The following is a 17,968-nucleotide window of genomic DNA, read 5'->3' as shown; positions in this document are numbered from 1 at the left end:
CAGATTGCCCAGTCCATGTCCTCGGAGATTTTCAAGACCTGACTGGATCAAGCCCTGAGCAACTTGATCTCAGCCCAAACCAGATGTCACACCAGACCCTTCTTTGAGCAGGGGTTTGGACTACAGACCTGAGGGACCTTCCAAGCTCAATTATTCTATGAACCTATGAAAAGTAGAACGGTGTAGCGGAAAAGTAGAAAAAGTTAGGTAACACTGAGGCAGAATGAAAGAAAGCTGAAGACTGAAGATGTGTTGGCAGAAAACTGAATGGGAGATCTGGCTTCTGTTCTTGGGTCTGTATACAGGAATAGAGGTTGACACCAAATATGCTGCTTAACTCTTGACTGTGCTTCTGATTCTAGTCTGCCACAACTGCTTTGTGTGTAAAATTTCCAGGTCTACATCTACATGTAACAAAAGGAGCTCCTGATCTTGGATGATTCCTTGAGATTTTAGATTCCTCTTAGTTTTCTTTACATTTAGCAATGTGCAACAGAAAATAAAATCGTAGTAGAACGGAAAGAAAGGATATAAAGAAATCATGCAGAGAGTAAATGCAGTAAGAAAAGAATATCAAAATTATTTTAATACTTCTAATACGTCTATCTCCCCAGTTAGTGACATGAGAAAAAAATATATGAGAGTTGGGGACAAAAGGAAAAGAAATATTAACCCCAAAGTAAAAATCCTTAATTTTAGCAAGTTGAATTTAAAATCTTTGTTTACTACCCAAAATCTCTTGGGTGAACAGAATATTCCTTTGTCCCTTTGTTAGTACAAGAGGGATAATAAAGCTAAGAGACAGCACTGGACTTAAGGATAATCAGATTAAGGCTGCATTCTCTGTTTTCTTTCTAATCTTTAGTTGCAAAACCCAACAATGTTTGGAACAATGTCTTGCAAACTGTATCTAAACAAGACGAGCACCTGCTGGCCTGGGTGAAAGACTAGAGATATTGGACAAAGTTTAGTTGTGTAGGACAAAGTCTGTGGAAAGCTTCCAACTTTGGTCTGATTTACAAAATAAGATGTTGGTTGTGGAACTCACTCTCTTAAACAGAGAAGAAAGGCATCCAACTGTAGGAGGTTCTTATGTAGCAGGGAATCTGGAGCACTGATCTGCTGTTATGTGGGACTCTGGCCAGATCTGATCTTACATGTTTAAGGTCAACTGATGACAGTGTATTCTCTTGATTTAGCACTAAAACCAACTGGTTGTTCTAAAGAGATGGAGGCAAAACCCCCTTTCTCCTAAACATGCAAATTAAATGTATCCTATGGAAAACAGGAGTGATTTAAGTATAGTAATGATGGAGCTTATGAAATGAGGATTATAAACATGGGCGTGGGGGAGAAATGGGTAAATCAATCACACCGCCCATGTGACACTGCTCTCAGGAATTTGCAGTTGCGTTTCTGTCTGAAATGAGCACACTCTACGGGCTCTGACTGCATAAGGAACATTTTAAAGGGGAAGAATAATTAAGCGATGACAGAGGCATCATCATTATTAGATAATCACAACCCAGAGGCATTAACAAACGTTGAGTGTCGCTAATCCCATGGGGTCTAATTATTCTGTGATAATAACCACACCTCCAAGTTTTAATTTATTCTTGTGGAGAACTGGGGGGGAGGTGGGAGAAAAGGGGGCATTTTAATATTTTTGCTGAAAGAAGATGCAGTTGGCCTTTTAAAAGGGCTCATCAGTATTCTAATCTAACTAGCATGTGTGATTGGCATTAAATTGTCTGCCCTTTACGATGATCTCCAGCCGATCTGAGTATGCACCCTTGCACAAACCAGTGGTCTCCCAGTCACTAACATAGCACCGGTTCTGTTTCTGGGAGCAATTTTTGGCAAAGGAGAGGTGGATTTTCCTAGTCCGGGGAGGTTAATTCTCCGTAAGGTCCTCTGAAAACACATTACCATTTGGGGGGGAGAGAAGTGAAAACTTGCTCATTTTCTGGTATCTTGGAAGTGCTGTCTGACATGTCAAAAAGGAAGATTCTAGTAAGTTTAAGTGTTCTGCGTGTGCTTGGATAGAATAAAATAAAAGTGACAGATGCACTCTAGGGAAAGAGCACCAGAAAAGCAAGAGAGCAAGAAAGAGTCGGGGGAAACAAGAATGATGATATAGAAAGACATACACTCATATCACAGCCTTTCTCAAATGAGTCAGTGTCCCTCTACTTTGTCACTACTCACAGGTGAACAGTTCCTGTGAAAGACTGTCCATAGCTTCTCAGGGTACAGGAAAAGAGAAGTACCAGTGAGGAAAAGAGGAAGGGAGAGCAGCATCCACTGAACATCTGGTTGTTTCTGTGTGTCTGTGCGCATGCACGTGCAAATGAGACTAAGTAAGATGGAGAGGGAGAGGAGGAGAGGAGTCTTTCCCCATGGTGATTGTTTTGGCTGAAGCTGGCTTTCTGAAAACACCTTTATATTTTACAAAGTACTTTGAGTATGTTCAGTTACACAAGAAAAAAAAAAGGAGGTGAACCAACTCATTCGAATTCTTTGCAAATTCAGAAGCAGCCAAGGTCTTCAAGAACTGGAGACTATCTCTAGACTCATAAATTCATCCTCTTCAGTAGTGCATGGGTCTTTGAGAGCTAAGGAAGCTCTGTGAGCTTGGGACAAGTGAAAATCAGGGTCACATATCACTTATGTCATTTATATTAAAGCCTAACTTGACATTTCTAATTGTCTTGAAATTACAATGTCTACACTGAGGACCTTCCGCAGCAGTGCAAAGAAGGAGGAGAAAACAGCATACAAAGGTACTATAAGTATGGCAGACAAATGTATCAGCTGGCTATTTTTGTAGTTTTCTAGTCTTATGTTCAATAAGTTTCCTCCAAACCTATCTAACCAACAGAAGGTATTTTAGGAAACAAGGGTTTATTGACTGGGCATCTCTTTGTGAATCTAGGCTATCGTGTTTAAGGGTACATTTCCCTGTGAGATTATGAAGATGGAGAGAGTAAAAAGCAAGTTAATATTCTGGGCCAATTCCACACTGATGCTTCTGTTTCATTGAAATATCTTGCTCAGTGAAGACCATCCACCTCTAGTGTAAACTACAAGTCATTTATCCTATGTCAACACTGTGCCTGCAACATGTCGTGCCTTCTGTCCAGCAAGCCACAGCGATAAATAGCTTTTGGTTTTGGGTAGGAAGTACTTTAAAGAGAGACTGGGGAACAGAGTAATAGGGCACAGTGGACTGGTTTGGGTTAAACTTCATAGCTGCCCATTAGATATTTCCAACTGTAACTCAAACTGAAATCAAACCAAATTGAAACCCCATAATGTGAAGAAAACAAAGAATAATTACTGAGCACTTACAACTCTGTTTTACTCAGTGGGGCCAAGGGCCATGGCCTGTGTTCATCGAAGCACCACTGAGTTCACATCAAAACCAGAGCATTAGCATTTCTACAGAGAACTTCCAGCTGTGCTCTCATGTTTATTACTGTTATCTCACACTATTTGGAGAGAGCTATTGTTCAGGGACTCGTGCCCCGATGCTGAAATGACCTCCATGTGGAGCCACTTCAGAATACAACCACTCCTAAATCACTTCCCAAAGAATTTCTAATCTAGAATCAATAAGGCTCTACTTGAGGCCAGGAGCTCCTGCCTGGAATACAGGTTCCTTCACACTGCACCCCACGTGCCTGCAACATCTCTGACATACTTTCACCACTAAAGTAGTAACAAACAAGAAGTAGTAGCATTTCTCCATAAGAAAGAGTGTCATTAGAGTCCAAGCCTAGTTCAAGGTAAGCAATATTTTTGTTGCAAGAATGCTAACCACATGCATCCATGGCAATTAAAATTCTGGTACATAGGAGAGGATGGCCCGATTCATCTTCATTTTCACCTTTCTAATACATCTGTCTTAAGATCAGGTAAATAGTCCTTAGGAAGTGTTTGTCTTTCCATTGCTGCAAGATGTGCCTAAAAGATTTGTTTACTTCAGACACCGGAGTCCTATCCATGGTACTTTAGAACAGATATGAGATAAACTATGTATTGAAAATTTGAGTCTGTAGGTAAAGGAGGTATGGGTCCAGAAAGTGCACGAATAATAATTTCCACGGAAGAAGGGATTTTTAGCGGGGTGTGCAAGCACAACCTCATTGTAATAGCACACCACAAGATATATTCATTCACCTCTGTAAGCTGCAGAACTCGAGGATTATCTTGTCTCATGTAAAATTACTCAGCCAGGTCCTTTGCAGACCATTTGTAAAGCCAGATGTTGTTCAACGTGGCACTGGTTCTTTTCATTCATATTGCGCATTCTTGTTCCATGAACAGCGAAGGCAGTCAAAGGTTTACTTTAGCTGATTTTAAACTCACGCCGTTGTTGAAGATATTTTTGTTTGCTCGATGCATAAAATAAATCAGTGGCCCCATATTCAAACAACTAGCTCTTTTCAGACAATGCTGAAACAATTAGGTTAAAGACATTCATCAACTCTAATTCCCATTATGTTCCACGATTTACCCTGCCTTAGGAAAACAGACCATGAGTATCCATGGACACATGCACAATTCAGTAGTGTTGAAGGAGCAGTGCTGGCTGTAGTAAACCTTAAAGAGTTGAAAGCTCCTTCAAGTGCATGAGTTTTGCTAAGATTTACATTATTTCCTGAATATTATGAACTCCAGCATTTCAGGGCTTGGAACTTCTTGTAGGATATATATATATAGAGGGAGCATAAGCTCACATATCTACCTGTGTAGCCAAGCTGACAGTATCATGTTTCTTTAGTAGAAAAGAACCCTGAATGAACTTGAAACAGTATTTCCAACAGAAAGAAAAAAAAGCCTTTTTTACAAACTGGGATTCTTGTGGCTTGAAATAGAGATTAAAAGTGGGGTAGAGAGAGATACTTACAAAATATAATGTATTACAAAGCGTTATTTGTATACTGCAAGTAAATCCTGAAATGTGCTAAGGCAATGGATTTCTTACTTTAGGAAAATGATAATGTACTAATGTTTAAAAAACAAACATGTCTCCTGTTGAATTAGATCCCACTAATCCATGATTTAGTACTGTACACTGTTTCCAAAAAAACCCCAACCTAACCTCAAAGATTTAACTAGCGCAATGCTTCACAGAAAAATATGCACGTTTCTGTCCTTCAGCATACAACTCTGGTATTTATGCAATTCTGAGGAAAGAGTCAGAGATTTTTCTGTGCCAAAATTCATAAAATGGTAATGCCTAATCTAAAAAAGAGGCGAGGAGCTTTTGCAGAACATCTCCTACTGCAGTTGTCGGGCAGCCTCACACTTCTTCACTGCCAGGTTCTGCCCACCCTAAGCCCAGCCGTTTAGCAGCTGAACCTCCCTGAGACCCTTTAGGCTGGATTGATATACCTGTTCAGAAAGCAATTTGCTAGGAGAATATACAAAGACCTGTTACATTTTAAGGGACAAATCTGCAAACAGGTCATTCTGGTTAATTGATGGCCTGTCTGCTGCCATCAGCATCCTTCAGGTTATCGCTGGCTCATTTTTCCAATGAGGACAGCGCTGTTCCAGGGAGGCTCCGCAGGAATTCATCACCCTTTACCTCTCCTTTTACTGCGCTGGGACTCTGGGAGATTTTTAGCCACAATTCCTACTCTTTTCCTCTTTAGGCATTTAAGAAATTTTGAAGCATTGTTAAAAACACAAATATAGGTCAAAAATGCACGCCTAGTTTCCTATTTTTGGCTCCACCGCATGTGTTTGGATGCCTGCTTAAGGGTGACCTAATTATCAGATGGACTTAGCAGCAATGTATCTCTCCAAGAAGCAGCATAATCTCCGGGCACTAAGAGCAGTCAAAATCAATTCACTTCTTTAGGAGCCTAACCACAGACTTGGAAACTCAACACTACGTGGGAAATCCCAGCTGACACACAACAGTTCAGAAACATACTTCTCCTCTCAGAAATCTCCTTGAACTAGGCGGTCAGGTGAGAGGCAGTGAGTGGTGGGCATGCTAAGGCAAGATCTTCTTCTGTGGCTTCCTTGCAAACATCATACTTTTAAAAAACTGGTGCTAAGATCAGGGGTTAAGGTATTGGACTGCCCTGTGCTCAGAGCACTAAGATAATGGTGCTAACAATGACTAGATTTAAATATAAAATTCAATTTTTTTTACTACATTTAAATATAAAATTGCAAATCATACACTTGCGTGGTGTCCATCCATCTGAAGTATGTGTACTGTATGTTCACTGTATATATAAACCTTTTAAGATATGTGTTATATTTATCAACTGTATCTTTATCCTAAAAATAATGAACATTATGCTAGGGAAGTTTCCTAGGTACTGCAAAACTAATAAAGCTTATTTTAAATGATTTTATAATAATGGAACCTGCATTAATTCCACATGAAATGGTACAGAAATAATCAATTTGTACTACAGTATGAAGAGTGCCATTCTGCATTTTAAACCAATCTTTTCCAACACGAAAAATCTACCTCAATTCATTCTTTAGCAAACTGTCAGACCTTCCTACACACCTACCGGTAGGGTTATTTTTGGATCATCCTGGAAGCAAATCACAGCTATCTCAGTGGGTGTACTGGCCTCTAACAAAATGTCACGGTGGCAGACTTGCACTACTGATTGGAGAAAAACGTATTGTACTGAAGTGAACAAAAAGAGACTCTTCTAAGAATGATTATTTGAAGATTCTTTACTGCTTCTCAGCTGAAGCATCTTGGATATTCTGTAAAATATCTAACATTTCAACAATTGTGTTCACAACAACTAACAGACAATCTTATTGCTACATTAGGGGGTAGAGAAAATAATGAACCACGGACGCTAACTATAAGTTATAATTCTCTGCTTTTAGCGGGGGGAAAGGATGAATTAATTCTTACAGGACAGGAACTGTAATCAGGTTTTTCTTTTTTCTCTTTTTCAGTTTATTCTATACTTCACAGACTTCCTTTTTTGGGGTTGTTATTCTTCAATGTCTGCATCTGTCTGAAAATGAGTATTTTTAGACTTTTGTGCTTAGGAGAGCTTTTTTTCCCAACGTAAAAGTTAATGGCTGAATTCTGATATAATATGGCAAAAGCTGGGCTGGATTTGAAGAGGTTGTTAAAGTCTTACTTTCCACATTGACAGTATTTTCTTTCAGAAAGATTTCCTCTTAGGTTTACACAGCACATAAACCTGAAGAGCTTTTTTACCGAAGCATGAACAGCTAGTTCAGCTGTGTGAATAAATAATAGTTTAGAGAATCAAATAATCATGAAAATGTCACGGAAAATCAAGACTCCTAAGTCTGAAACTGAATTAGCTTCTGGTTTAGCAATTCTATCCCCCCGCAGCTTAGAAGTTATATTGTGTATGTTTATGCAGATAAATTTGGATGTATAATTAGATGTTTTGTCTCTTCATTTGCACATAGAAGGGCTTTCCTAGTGGCTACTGAAAAAAAGCCAAACATTTACGCATGGATTTTAAGAGCTAAAATTGAAATGAGCTCACAGAGGCTGTGGAATCTCCATCCTTGGAGATACTGAAACCTTGACTGGACACGGCCTTCACCAATCTGCTCTGAGTGGTCCTGCTGCAAGCAGCAGCCTGGAGTAGAGACCTTGGGAAGTGTCTACCAACCTATATGATTCCGTGACTCTAATGTTACAGCATTAAACAATAAAAATCCGTGCAGTGATGGAGAAGGGCAAGATGACAAAGTAAGCTGCTGTCTGAAACCAAACTTCCATATTCTTCCTGTGAGTACAAAACATTTTTCTGCTGTTGCTTAACATCAGTTTGCAAAAAGATCATGAGCCTCATAGCTCCTGATATCAGGAAATTGTTTAGAGTGCCGCATCAACCTTGTACCACCCAGGACAGTCAGAATAAACATTATTATCCTTGGGAAAATTAGGGTAGCAGGTCAACTGAGGCAAATTAAATGTCAGACAGCATTACAGGCAGATACTCTGATCCTGAGCTTGTACGTCCCTCCTTCACAGCCACCTCCAGGCCTTCCCACCACTCACTGAATTAACCATAAATCTCTGCAGGCTCTGGAGCAGCAGCCTCCCTGCGAGCTCTTTGCTAGTCGATTCATTTGCAGGACGTGTCAAGGACAGTCTGTGGAGCAGAGGACAAGGTTCCTCACACTCAGCTGAGATTCATCCTGCCTAAACTGAGAAACGTACAGTGTCGATACCTACACCTCAAGTAGTCCCTTCAAAATCCCTCCCCAGTTAATGGGAAATGCAAACTTCCTGGGCCCAGCCAAAAGGGAGTTGAGACAAACTGGCTCAGACAACCTGGAGTCAGGTAAAATCTACCCCAGCCCAAATCCTTACGTTATAAAGTACAACAGGTACCTGCCTTTAAAATAGGAAAGTATTCTAAGTGAGTGAACTGAAAAGAAAGTGAAGAATTAATTAACTAAATAGAGGTGATTAAAGTAAATAAAGGAAACAATTATCATATCAAAATAAAAGACAAGGAAGATGATTAAATGAGTCTTCAAAAGACCCGTGAGAAACTCATGAAAGACATAATATTCATTTACCTGGTTTTTATTCTTTCATGATTTCATTTTCATTTTTATTCACTACCATCTGATAATTGCAAGAAACAGTTACTTTAACCATGGGCAATTTAAACCATTTCAATTTTTTTTTCCAGGGCCAAGAGACAAAAGAACCTATTTATTGCCTGAGGGGATTTTTACTAAAATGAAAGCTTAATCTTTCATGTTTTTTTAAGCAAAGGCTTTTAAAAAATCATTTCTAACAATGCTGTGGGGAGAGACTTCCATGGGTATGCAAAATTGAAATTATAAATTTACAATTATAAAAAAATTAATAGTTTGGGGGATTGCATTGTCTCTGTTCTTTCTGAATGAATACTGTTTCAAGCTTAAGGGAAAGTATTTAGCAGATGGAGGAGAATGAGTGTCCTTAGACTCTCTTGCGGTCAAAGCTATTTAGTAAGAATGTATGAGAGAAAAGATCTTTGGAGTTTACTTTGTTTGGAAATATGTGATTGTATGAACCTTGAAGAGGGAGTTTCATACAGACTGAACAGTCACTGATGCTGAATATTTTTCTCTTTTTTTTTGAATATATTGCAATTAGAAGCCAGCAGCAAAACTTGACATCCTCAAATGTCAGATGCCATGCTGGTTCCTCACCTTCTGGCCTTTTTCCGTGCTGCAAACGCATCAAAGTTGGCCTGACCACCATCCCATCCTTAATAGTTTGATGCACTGAAGTTTGCTAAACCTTACCTATGTAAAATTAAGCTGCAAGATTAATTTTAACTGAAGTAATCACCATCTGGGGCTCTTATGTCTACAAAGGATAGAACAAGAGCTCTTGGTCAAAGGCCGATTCACGAGACATCCTCAGGAGACAGACATTTATATATGGGTAAAAAAATGGATACGATTTATGTGGCCGCCATGGTTTAAGGCCTATTAAAGCACATGCTCGTGCCCATCCCTGTTGCATGCAGTAGTTTGGCTTTAAAAGCATCAAGGAAAGGATTAAATTTAAGCATGTACCTTTGCACTCCTAAATTTGGGCAGTTTTCTGAACTGAGAAATATTAATTTAATGCATTATCTGGAGAGACACAAACATTTCTTCCTGGGCTTAGTGCAGGCTTTGAAATCAGACAAAATAATTTACACTTATGAAACACAACAAACTGACGTGTTCTTTAAAAGAAAACTAGACCAAAAAAATACCCTCAAGGCCTCCAAATACCCACACATTGAAAGGCAGATTTACATGTTTTCTGCCAACATATTTCAAGTTTTAATGGAAATTCTTTGAGCTACTATGAAAAGCTTTATCAAACTAAATTCATTTTCTATAGAGCAGAGAAGAATCATTGAAGATATTATTAAGGTTTACAAAATATTTAATAGGGTGGAGAATGTGGAACCAGATAAGAAAGGTTAAACTGAAGGACATTTTAACAAGGCTTGATTTTAGGTTGGTTGTGCAAGATAAATAGGTCAATGGACCTATTAGATATACACTTTCTCTTTGACACACCAAGCTGTCTAATATTAGAAACATTTGTGTGCAGCTAACATCCATAAGACTTTCAAAAACAATTGTCATTCTGAATACACTATTTCAAAGGTTAAATGTCCAGAATTTTTTGAAAATAACACCTCTTCAGTTAGCCAAAATCATTAATCTCTTTGGAAAAACCTTACATCTGCTCTATGGCACCACCCTGAGCAATACTAAGCTCTAGTTATCCCAAAGAAGTATCTGCCCAGCCCAGCTGAAGCACCTTTCTAACCACGTGCCTCTGCAGACTTGGACATCAGACTAAACCACCTTCCAGGTAACTCAAGGAGCCTGGAGACCAGGTTACAAGAGGGAACAGCAAGTCATCCAGGCTGGATAAGAAGACTGCGTTGGAGAGGGAGAGAGGAAAATGTGGACCTTAAGAATGAATCTGTGCTAACACGGCAAGACAAAGAGCACGACAGAGACCTGCTGCTACCTGAGGTTCTGTGCCACTTCGCTGCAGAGCAGCGACGATAAGGAAAGTTCATTTCCAGCCCCTCTGCACTGCAGTGCAGTACGTTGGGTTGTCCTGAGAAGTCTTGTCCGTCCGGCTCAAGAAATGCTGAGCATGCTTTGGGAGGACAGGCTGCTCAGACATTTAATAACCCAACTGCAGAGATATTACAGAGCATGCATGAAATGCAACATTTCCACTTCTATAAATGGGTGACATTTAGACAGGAGTAGCACAGATGCACTGACGCTGAGAGTAGCCTTTTGCAAAACGCTAAGCCCCCAGCTCCAAGACAGAGGGAAGAGATTTCTCAGGTTTAAAAATAAAATATATCAGCAAACCAAAATTATTTTCACCCAACCTGCTTCTCAGAGACGTTGCAAACGAGTATTATTTTTAGGTCTAGATGAGGCTCACACCAGAAACAGGAAAATGCTGCACAAACTTCATATTTAGCCAAGCTGCCTTCCATTTAACCTCTCCCCCAAACAAACAATAAAACCGTAATATAACAGGAAGCGTTGGCCAGCTTTAACACCCGGCACCACACTCGGTCCCAGTTCTATTGTGCAGTGAAGACTGTTTTCCTTACTGATGAGCTCAAACCGTCTGCCATGAATTACTTTTTCATGGGGAATAAATACACACTTAAACAAGATTAAACACAAATGTTCTTTAGTGGTGTCTAAAATAATATGAATGTTTTTTAGAACAGCAATAAACACACTTCATGATGCAAATAATTATACCCCGCAGCCTTTATGTAAAGATAAGTGGCCAGATTCTTGACTTGGCTACATCACTGTTAATCCAGAGTAACTACACTGAATCAACATCTCTCTCCGTGGATTCTGGAGATGCTGGAGTGTTACTGACCTCTAGATTCGCCCTGATTTCTCTCTAGGGTTTTGCAGACATCGGACATGCATGGCTGAAAGTCCAGATGGTGGTCATGGAGGCACCACCACCTCTTATCCTGTCCCTTATTCCCCCATAAATCTATCTCCTGCTTAATGTAATGAAGTCAGAATCTGTCTTCCTTGTGCATTTGATATCACTTCTGTAACTGTATTGTCAGGACCAGAAGAAAGCTGAACTGAGCCTACAGGAGGGAAAAAAAGGAGTAAAAGAGAGGACTTCACAAAAAATCATGATGGGTGAAGGCAAAACATGCATGATGTGCTGGGAATTAAAGAACTGTCTCTCAGGGATTAAAAAGAACCACCTTGGTTGATCTTTAAGCAGGATGGGAAGGACTGGCTCGTGTTCTGAATTATTTCTGAAAAGTATAATTTAGCTTAATTTTCCCATGCAATTGTAATTTTCATGTAGAGTTTTGTAAGATGGGTCCATTAGGCTTTAATGGCCCCTGAAATGAGTCTGGAAAGGTGAACATGCCCGCACTGGACCACTTGAAAAATTAGTTATTTGCTTAAAAAAAAACAACAACGAAAATGTATTCAGCTATTAAAAAGGTCTCTGGAAATTATATGAGCACAGAACTCAGAACATGGAATCGCTGTTTTATCTATCATTGTCCCATTTATTTTCATTTTTTTGTATTTCAAAAGCAAGCACTCTGCTCTTACCGGGACTTGTGAGGGCTCCCAGAGCACCAGTCGTTGTGGAGAGAGGATTTGCATTGGTGGTGGTAGCTGAGGTTTGGGCGGCGGCTGCTGCAGCTGCTAAAGTTGCCAAATTCTGTAATTGTAAAGCGTTCATGCCTGCGTGGAGAAGCAATAGGGTTAATTAAAAGATGCCATTTAAAAAAACAAACAAACAAAAAGAAGCTATTTTCAATGGACATGGAGCTTTGGTTGTACCTTTCCAAGAGATTCTTGTTTTCATTCCCAAGACACCTATAACCTGGGAACCACCTCTTACAGTCCCCAAATAGCATCTCTCACCTCTCTACCTTAGAGCTGAGAGAATACAGCAAAGGCAACAGCCTATAGGTTAGGAAAATTAAACCTGGTTTGTGCCTCTTCTATAAGGAAAGTGTAGAATTAAAAGTCATTTAAACTCTACGTGAAGCCCAGGCGCAATACTATTTCCTGATACAGCAGGGGGTGTAAAGACGATAACTAATGTTTAAAACACATTCAGGACGGGGTCATATAATTGGGATGAATACAATTTGTTTCCTGTGTCTCCTCTGAATATATATACTAAGGCTACACTGTGCTGATTTTCCTTTTGATAGTTCATTTCTAAAAACACATATGAACTAAGAACATCAAATTAGTATCAGTCTGATCACAGAGCCATCATCAAAGTAGGGACTTTTGGGCCATAAGCTCTGGACTGTGATATCAAGTCTACTCAGTCATCTGTCCCTTCATTATTTTACAAGTTGCAGGGGAGATATACCTGCATTTCAATGAAGACCTTCAAGAAATGGATGCATTCAAATAGCAAAGGCTTTAATTTAGATAGCAAGTAAAAAAGGACAAACAATAAATAGAATTTACGTGAAATGAAAAAAAAAAGTGATTAAGTAACAGTATCACAGAATCATAGAATATCCTGAGTTGGAAGGCACCCATAAAGATCATCGAGTCCAACTCCTGGTTCCACACAGGACCAACCGAATCAGAGCATATGACTGAGACGCTTCTTGAACTCAGTCAAGCTTGGTGCTGTGACCACTGCCCTGGGGAGCCTGTTCCAGTGCCCGACCACCCTCTCAGTGAAGAAGCTTTTCCTGATATCCAACCTAAACCTCCCCCATCGCAGCTTCATTCCGTTCCCATGGGTTCTATCACCGGTCACCAGAGGGAGGAGATCAGTGTCTGCCCCCTCGCTCCCCCTCGTGAGGAAGCTGTAGGCCATGATGAGGTCTCTCCTCAGCCTCCTCTTCTCTAGGCTGAACAAACCAAGGGACTTCAGCCTCTCTTCATACGTCTTCCCCTCTAGACCCTTCACCATCTTTGTTGCCCTCCTTTGGACACTCTCCAATAGTTTTATGTCCTTTTTGTACTGTGGCGCCCAAAACTGCACGCAGTACTCGAGGTGAGGCCTCACCAGCACAGTGTAGACTGGGACAATCACTTCCCTAGACTGGCTAGCAATGCTGTGCTTGATGCACCCCAGGATACGGCTGGTGCCTTCCTGGCAGCCTGGGCATGCCACTGACTCATGTTCAACTTGCTGTTGACCAAGACCCCCAAGTCCCTTTCAGCATGGCTGGTCTCCAGCATCTCATCGCCCAGTCTGTATGTATAGCCAGGGTTGCCCCTTCCCAGGTGCAGAATCTGGCACTTGCCCTTATTAAACTTCATGCGGCTGGTGATTGCCCCGTTCTCCAATCTGTCCAGATCTCTCTGCAAGGCCTCTCCACCCTCGACAGAATCAACAGCTCCTCTCAATTTGGTGTCATCTGCAAACCTTCTCACAAAACCTTCTAGTCCTACATCCAAGTTGTATATGAAAACATTAAAGAGAACTGGCCCTAAAATGGAGCCCTGGGGAACCCCACTAGTGACTGGCTGGCAGCCTGATGTAACCCCATTTACGATAACTCTTTTGGCCTGACCCGTCAGCCAGTTGCTCACACATCGCACTATATTTTTGTCAAACTGTATGCTGGACATTTTGTCCAGAAGGATACTGTGAGAGATAGTATCGAATGCTTTACTGAAATCTAAAAAAATGACATCAACTGGCTTCCCTTGGTCAACTAGATGGGTGACCTTGTCATAAAAGGAAACTAAATTTGTTAAACAGGCCCCTCCTCCCACGAACCTCTGTAAATAGCATTCATTTGACTTAAATCAGAGGGACAGGAATCTGCCTCTCCAGAGGCCTTCATAAGTAGCTACCTTTTACCTTGGACTAGAAAAAGGACTTAGGAACTTACTCTAAGGTGAACTGCTTCAGTAAGAGACTAAAATGCAGCTACAAGTTAGGTGCTAGCATTAACCAGACTGGATCTTCAATCAGGATCCTCTGAACAAGATACAACTGTCCACAGGAACGATGTTCAGACTGGGTGTCTACATATGGACGTGAAGGAGATTGGAGATTCTCTTTTTTGGTTTGGACACGAGGAAGATCTGTGCATGCTGCTTGAGCCCTCAGTAGAATTGACAAAGTGCATAAACCCAAAATACTAAAAGAGTTGATTATTATATGTACACACAAAAGGTTAGGCAGTAGTCTACCTACAGTAGGAGGAGCAATACCTTCTTTAGACCAAGTGATAGAGCTGGGAAGACTGCATGAGTTTTGGGGAACACCCAAAGAAGAGCCTGAGTGCCCGGAAACTTGTCTGATTTTTTCTGAACATTGGTTTGTCTAACAAGAGATATTATTTCTCCCTGCACACCATTTCTCAAACCAGGGGAATTTAGTAACAACTTTGAGAAGATGAAAAAAGAAAGAGGTTAAATGTAATACCTTCTAAGTATGTTTCAGATGGAAAAAAAAATGCAATGAAGGCAAGGTATTTTCTAGGAATTGAGAACTCCTGCAATAATGCAGAGTTGATATTACTTTCAAACGCATATGCTGCAGACTCAGGTTGGTACAATCAACGAGCCCCATAAAGAGGTATTCTTACTGTTTTAGGAACTGTGAGGTGAACCTTGATATAAGCATCTATTTGTGAATAAACCCCTGCATTTAAATACAGCGTGTTCCATCAGGCAGGTCAGGTCTCAGGTGAGCACTAGCTTGGCTGAGGTTCTAACTTCTGTGCCTCAGTCAAACGCCCAAAGTCAGCTCAGGTGCTTTTGAAAATGTGCCACAATGACAATGTTAGGAGTAAGGTTTTAGCTGATCCAAAAATCCACTGCTTTGTAGTCTGGAATCTGCACAACACACTTGGAGGAATTATGTGACCAAAAAAAGCTCTTCCAGGTTTCTTTTGGAGGCTAATGACCATCTTAAAGACCAAGGCTTTTCTCAAACCCTACCAACCCAAATTATTTTGCAAGGTGCAATAAAGCTACCCTAGTCACAAGTCATTATTAACCTAGACAACTAGGTGTAACTGCTAAATAAAATGATCATGGGCCATTGTGGCAATTTGGTCAGTCTTCTAAACCAGATCTCACAAAGTTTAAGTGCTTAAAATACAAAAATAACTCTGAAATGGCAAAACTGTACCTTAATTACATGGACATTTTATAAATACTAAAGAATTAGATATTGGATACCCAAATGAATAGAATAAAACTGCTTAAACCAGCTCAAATCTTTAACGAAGTCATTTTCTAAAGCAGGAAAGGCTGACTGAATATTTTAAAAATATTTTATTTTTACTATCAGTCTAAAACTAGAGTTTTGGAAGCAGCATCATATTAACAAACACATTTCTGAAACCAGAGATGGTAAGGAAATTCATAAGTTTTCAAATCCTCTCTCTGGTTTAACTTGAGAACTTTTCAGTCAAAAAGTACAATTCAGATAGAAATTCAGATATGCAAGAATCATTTTAATTTATTTTTTTTAATTACTCAGTTGACCTACTTGCTTGCCTCGGATATATATTTTTTTTTAATTAAAAAAATCCTCTTTCTTTGATAGTAAGATTCTGCAGATTATTTCAAGCAAGATTTCAGGGATGGAGAAGACTTAAGCTGCAGTCCAGCTCTTTGCAAACAAAGCAGACAGTGGTTATCAAAATGAGATATGGAATCCACTTTCATCCTGGATTGGTATTTGGTCCTCAAATATCATTTAGCTTCCTCTTTCATAAGAAGTATAAGTAATTCGGCAAAGAATGTCCAGCAAACATTGCTGGTCTTCACTGAGGCCATATTTCATGCCATTCTGTAACAGAGATTTGGGAAAGCAGTGGGTTGCTCTCCACCATAGCAGCGTGGTTTTCTATCACCCACTGGTTAGTTATTCATCAGAAGGATCAGTCATAATCAGCTTATATTTCTTCTGTAGGGAGGTTTCCACCTTGGACTTTTGAACAGCACATGTGCTAGGATTAAATAATAGCAAACAACTACAGAACGGTACTAGAGGAGAGACTGCAAAATAACTTCACCTAGATGAAATCCCACATGATTCTGGAAAATAAATGGACTTTTTCTCCAAACCTCAGTTTAGTAGCAAATGGGTTTTGAAGCAATTTAATACTGCTTTTTCTATTGCATTTTATGTGCACGGCTTTGCCCATGCATGCGAGGATGCAGAAGGCTATGGAGCATAGAGGGCTGTGAAGCTGGAAGGCAGCGTACGCGCCCCGTACAGTGGTCAAGGAAAAGCACAGCAAGCAAGACAAGGTCAACAGGCAGCGGAACAAACAACTGATCTCTCTAGGCTCATGAATCACCGTCGCACCTATGTGGATGTAAAACGAACACCAGCATTGCCTCCTCCTACAAAAACATTTTTTAGAGTGGGACATTTCCTATGGAAGCACAAGAGGAACCCATCAACTTGACAGAACGAGTTTCAATGCCAAAAACAGATTAAGAAACAAGAGCTAGGCAGTGATGAAGTCATCTCCCCACCCAGTCTGTTTTACTGTAGAGGTGACTAAAAGACACTGGCCACAAACCAGCTCTGCAGATGTTGCAGGGTGTCAGCTTCAGTGCCTTCAGGAAAGAAGACTGCTTGCTGCTGTCACACACGCCTAAGTGAAGAACAGCAAGGAGCCTGCTGAAGTGAGCACCCCAATGGGACTGTCAGCAAGGACTCATGGCACATGCTGTCATCCAGCATGGTCTAGAGATGATTGTGTCAACAGGTTTATTAATTAACATGCATCCTCTTTAGGATCCTCTATTTGCTAAAACATATAAAAAATAAGTCCTGCCATCGGTGTTTCACGTTCCCCGGGCATTTCACCATCTTCGCTCCCTCTTTATTGGCTTTTCCCGTCAACTTGTCAAGTGTGTCAACATCCTGCTTGCTAGGACAAACTTGGAGGAGGGAAACCAAATGCTCTCGAGTTCCAGACCCAAAAATTACTTTCCTTTCAAATGGGGATTTTTTGTTCAATTGAACTTCAGCCAAAGTATAGTTCTGTGGGACTAATCTGCTCTCTCATTCTCTCCCCTTCCACATACTGTCTTCACACATTTCACATCCTACAGCTTTTTCAAAAAAGTCCCAAATCCCGCAACAGAGTTGGACCGCAAATGAGTAGATCGTTTTTATTTGAAAGTGCTGCTCGCTCAGCAAATGCACCTCTCTCTGAAGAAATGCAAATTGCTTAACGCTCAAGAACAGCCTCATAGGCAGAGCTGCACATGAAAAATGAAAATCCCCCTGCAGGGGAAAAAAAAAAAACAAAACAACTTCTGGGTAAGAAATAACTCTTGATCTTCATGATGGAGACAATGTTGGGAATTAAAGGGAAATTATTAAAAAAACCAGAATCACAATACAGTTTGATTCCATTTTTAATAACATGTATTTACCAATGTGCTATCAGCTTGGCAAATATTCAAGATTGCAAGG

General features: G+C 40.3%; 1 protein-coding gene across 22 annotated transcripts in view; it reads right to left on the bottom strand.

Moving 5' to 3' along the window:
* Nucleotides 1–17,968, bottom strand: part of CELF2 (CUGBP Elav-like family member 2) — a 568,513-nt gene that overhangs the window by 24,971 nt on the left and 525,574 nt on the right. For all 22 annotated transcript variants that reach the window (XM_075762404.1, XM_075762317.1, XM_075762230.1 and 19 more), the window contains one exon: nt 12,136–12,270. In XM_075762404.1, coding sequence (XP_075618519.1) covers nt 12,136–12,270 — 135 coding nt within the window. The remainder of the gene's footprint in view (nt 1–12,135; nt 12,271–17,968) is intronic.

The sequence above is a fragment of the Balearica regulorum genome, chromosome 1, assembly GCF_011004875.1.
Source record: "Balearica regulorum gibbericeps isolate bBalReg1 chromosome 1, bBalReg1.pri, whole genome shotgun sequence".
Taxonomy (NCBI): Eukaryota; Metazoa; Chordata; class Aves; order Gruiformes; family Gruidae; genus Balearica; species Balearica regulorum.
This window is presented reverse-complemented; position numbering and strand designations above follow the sequence as displayed.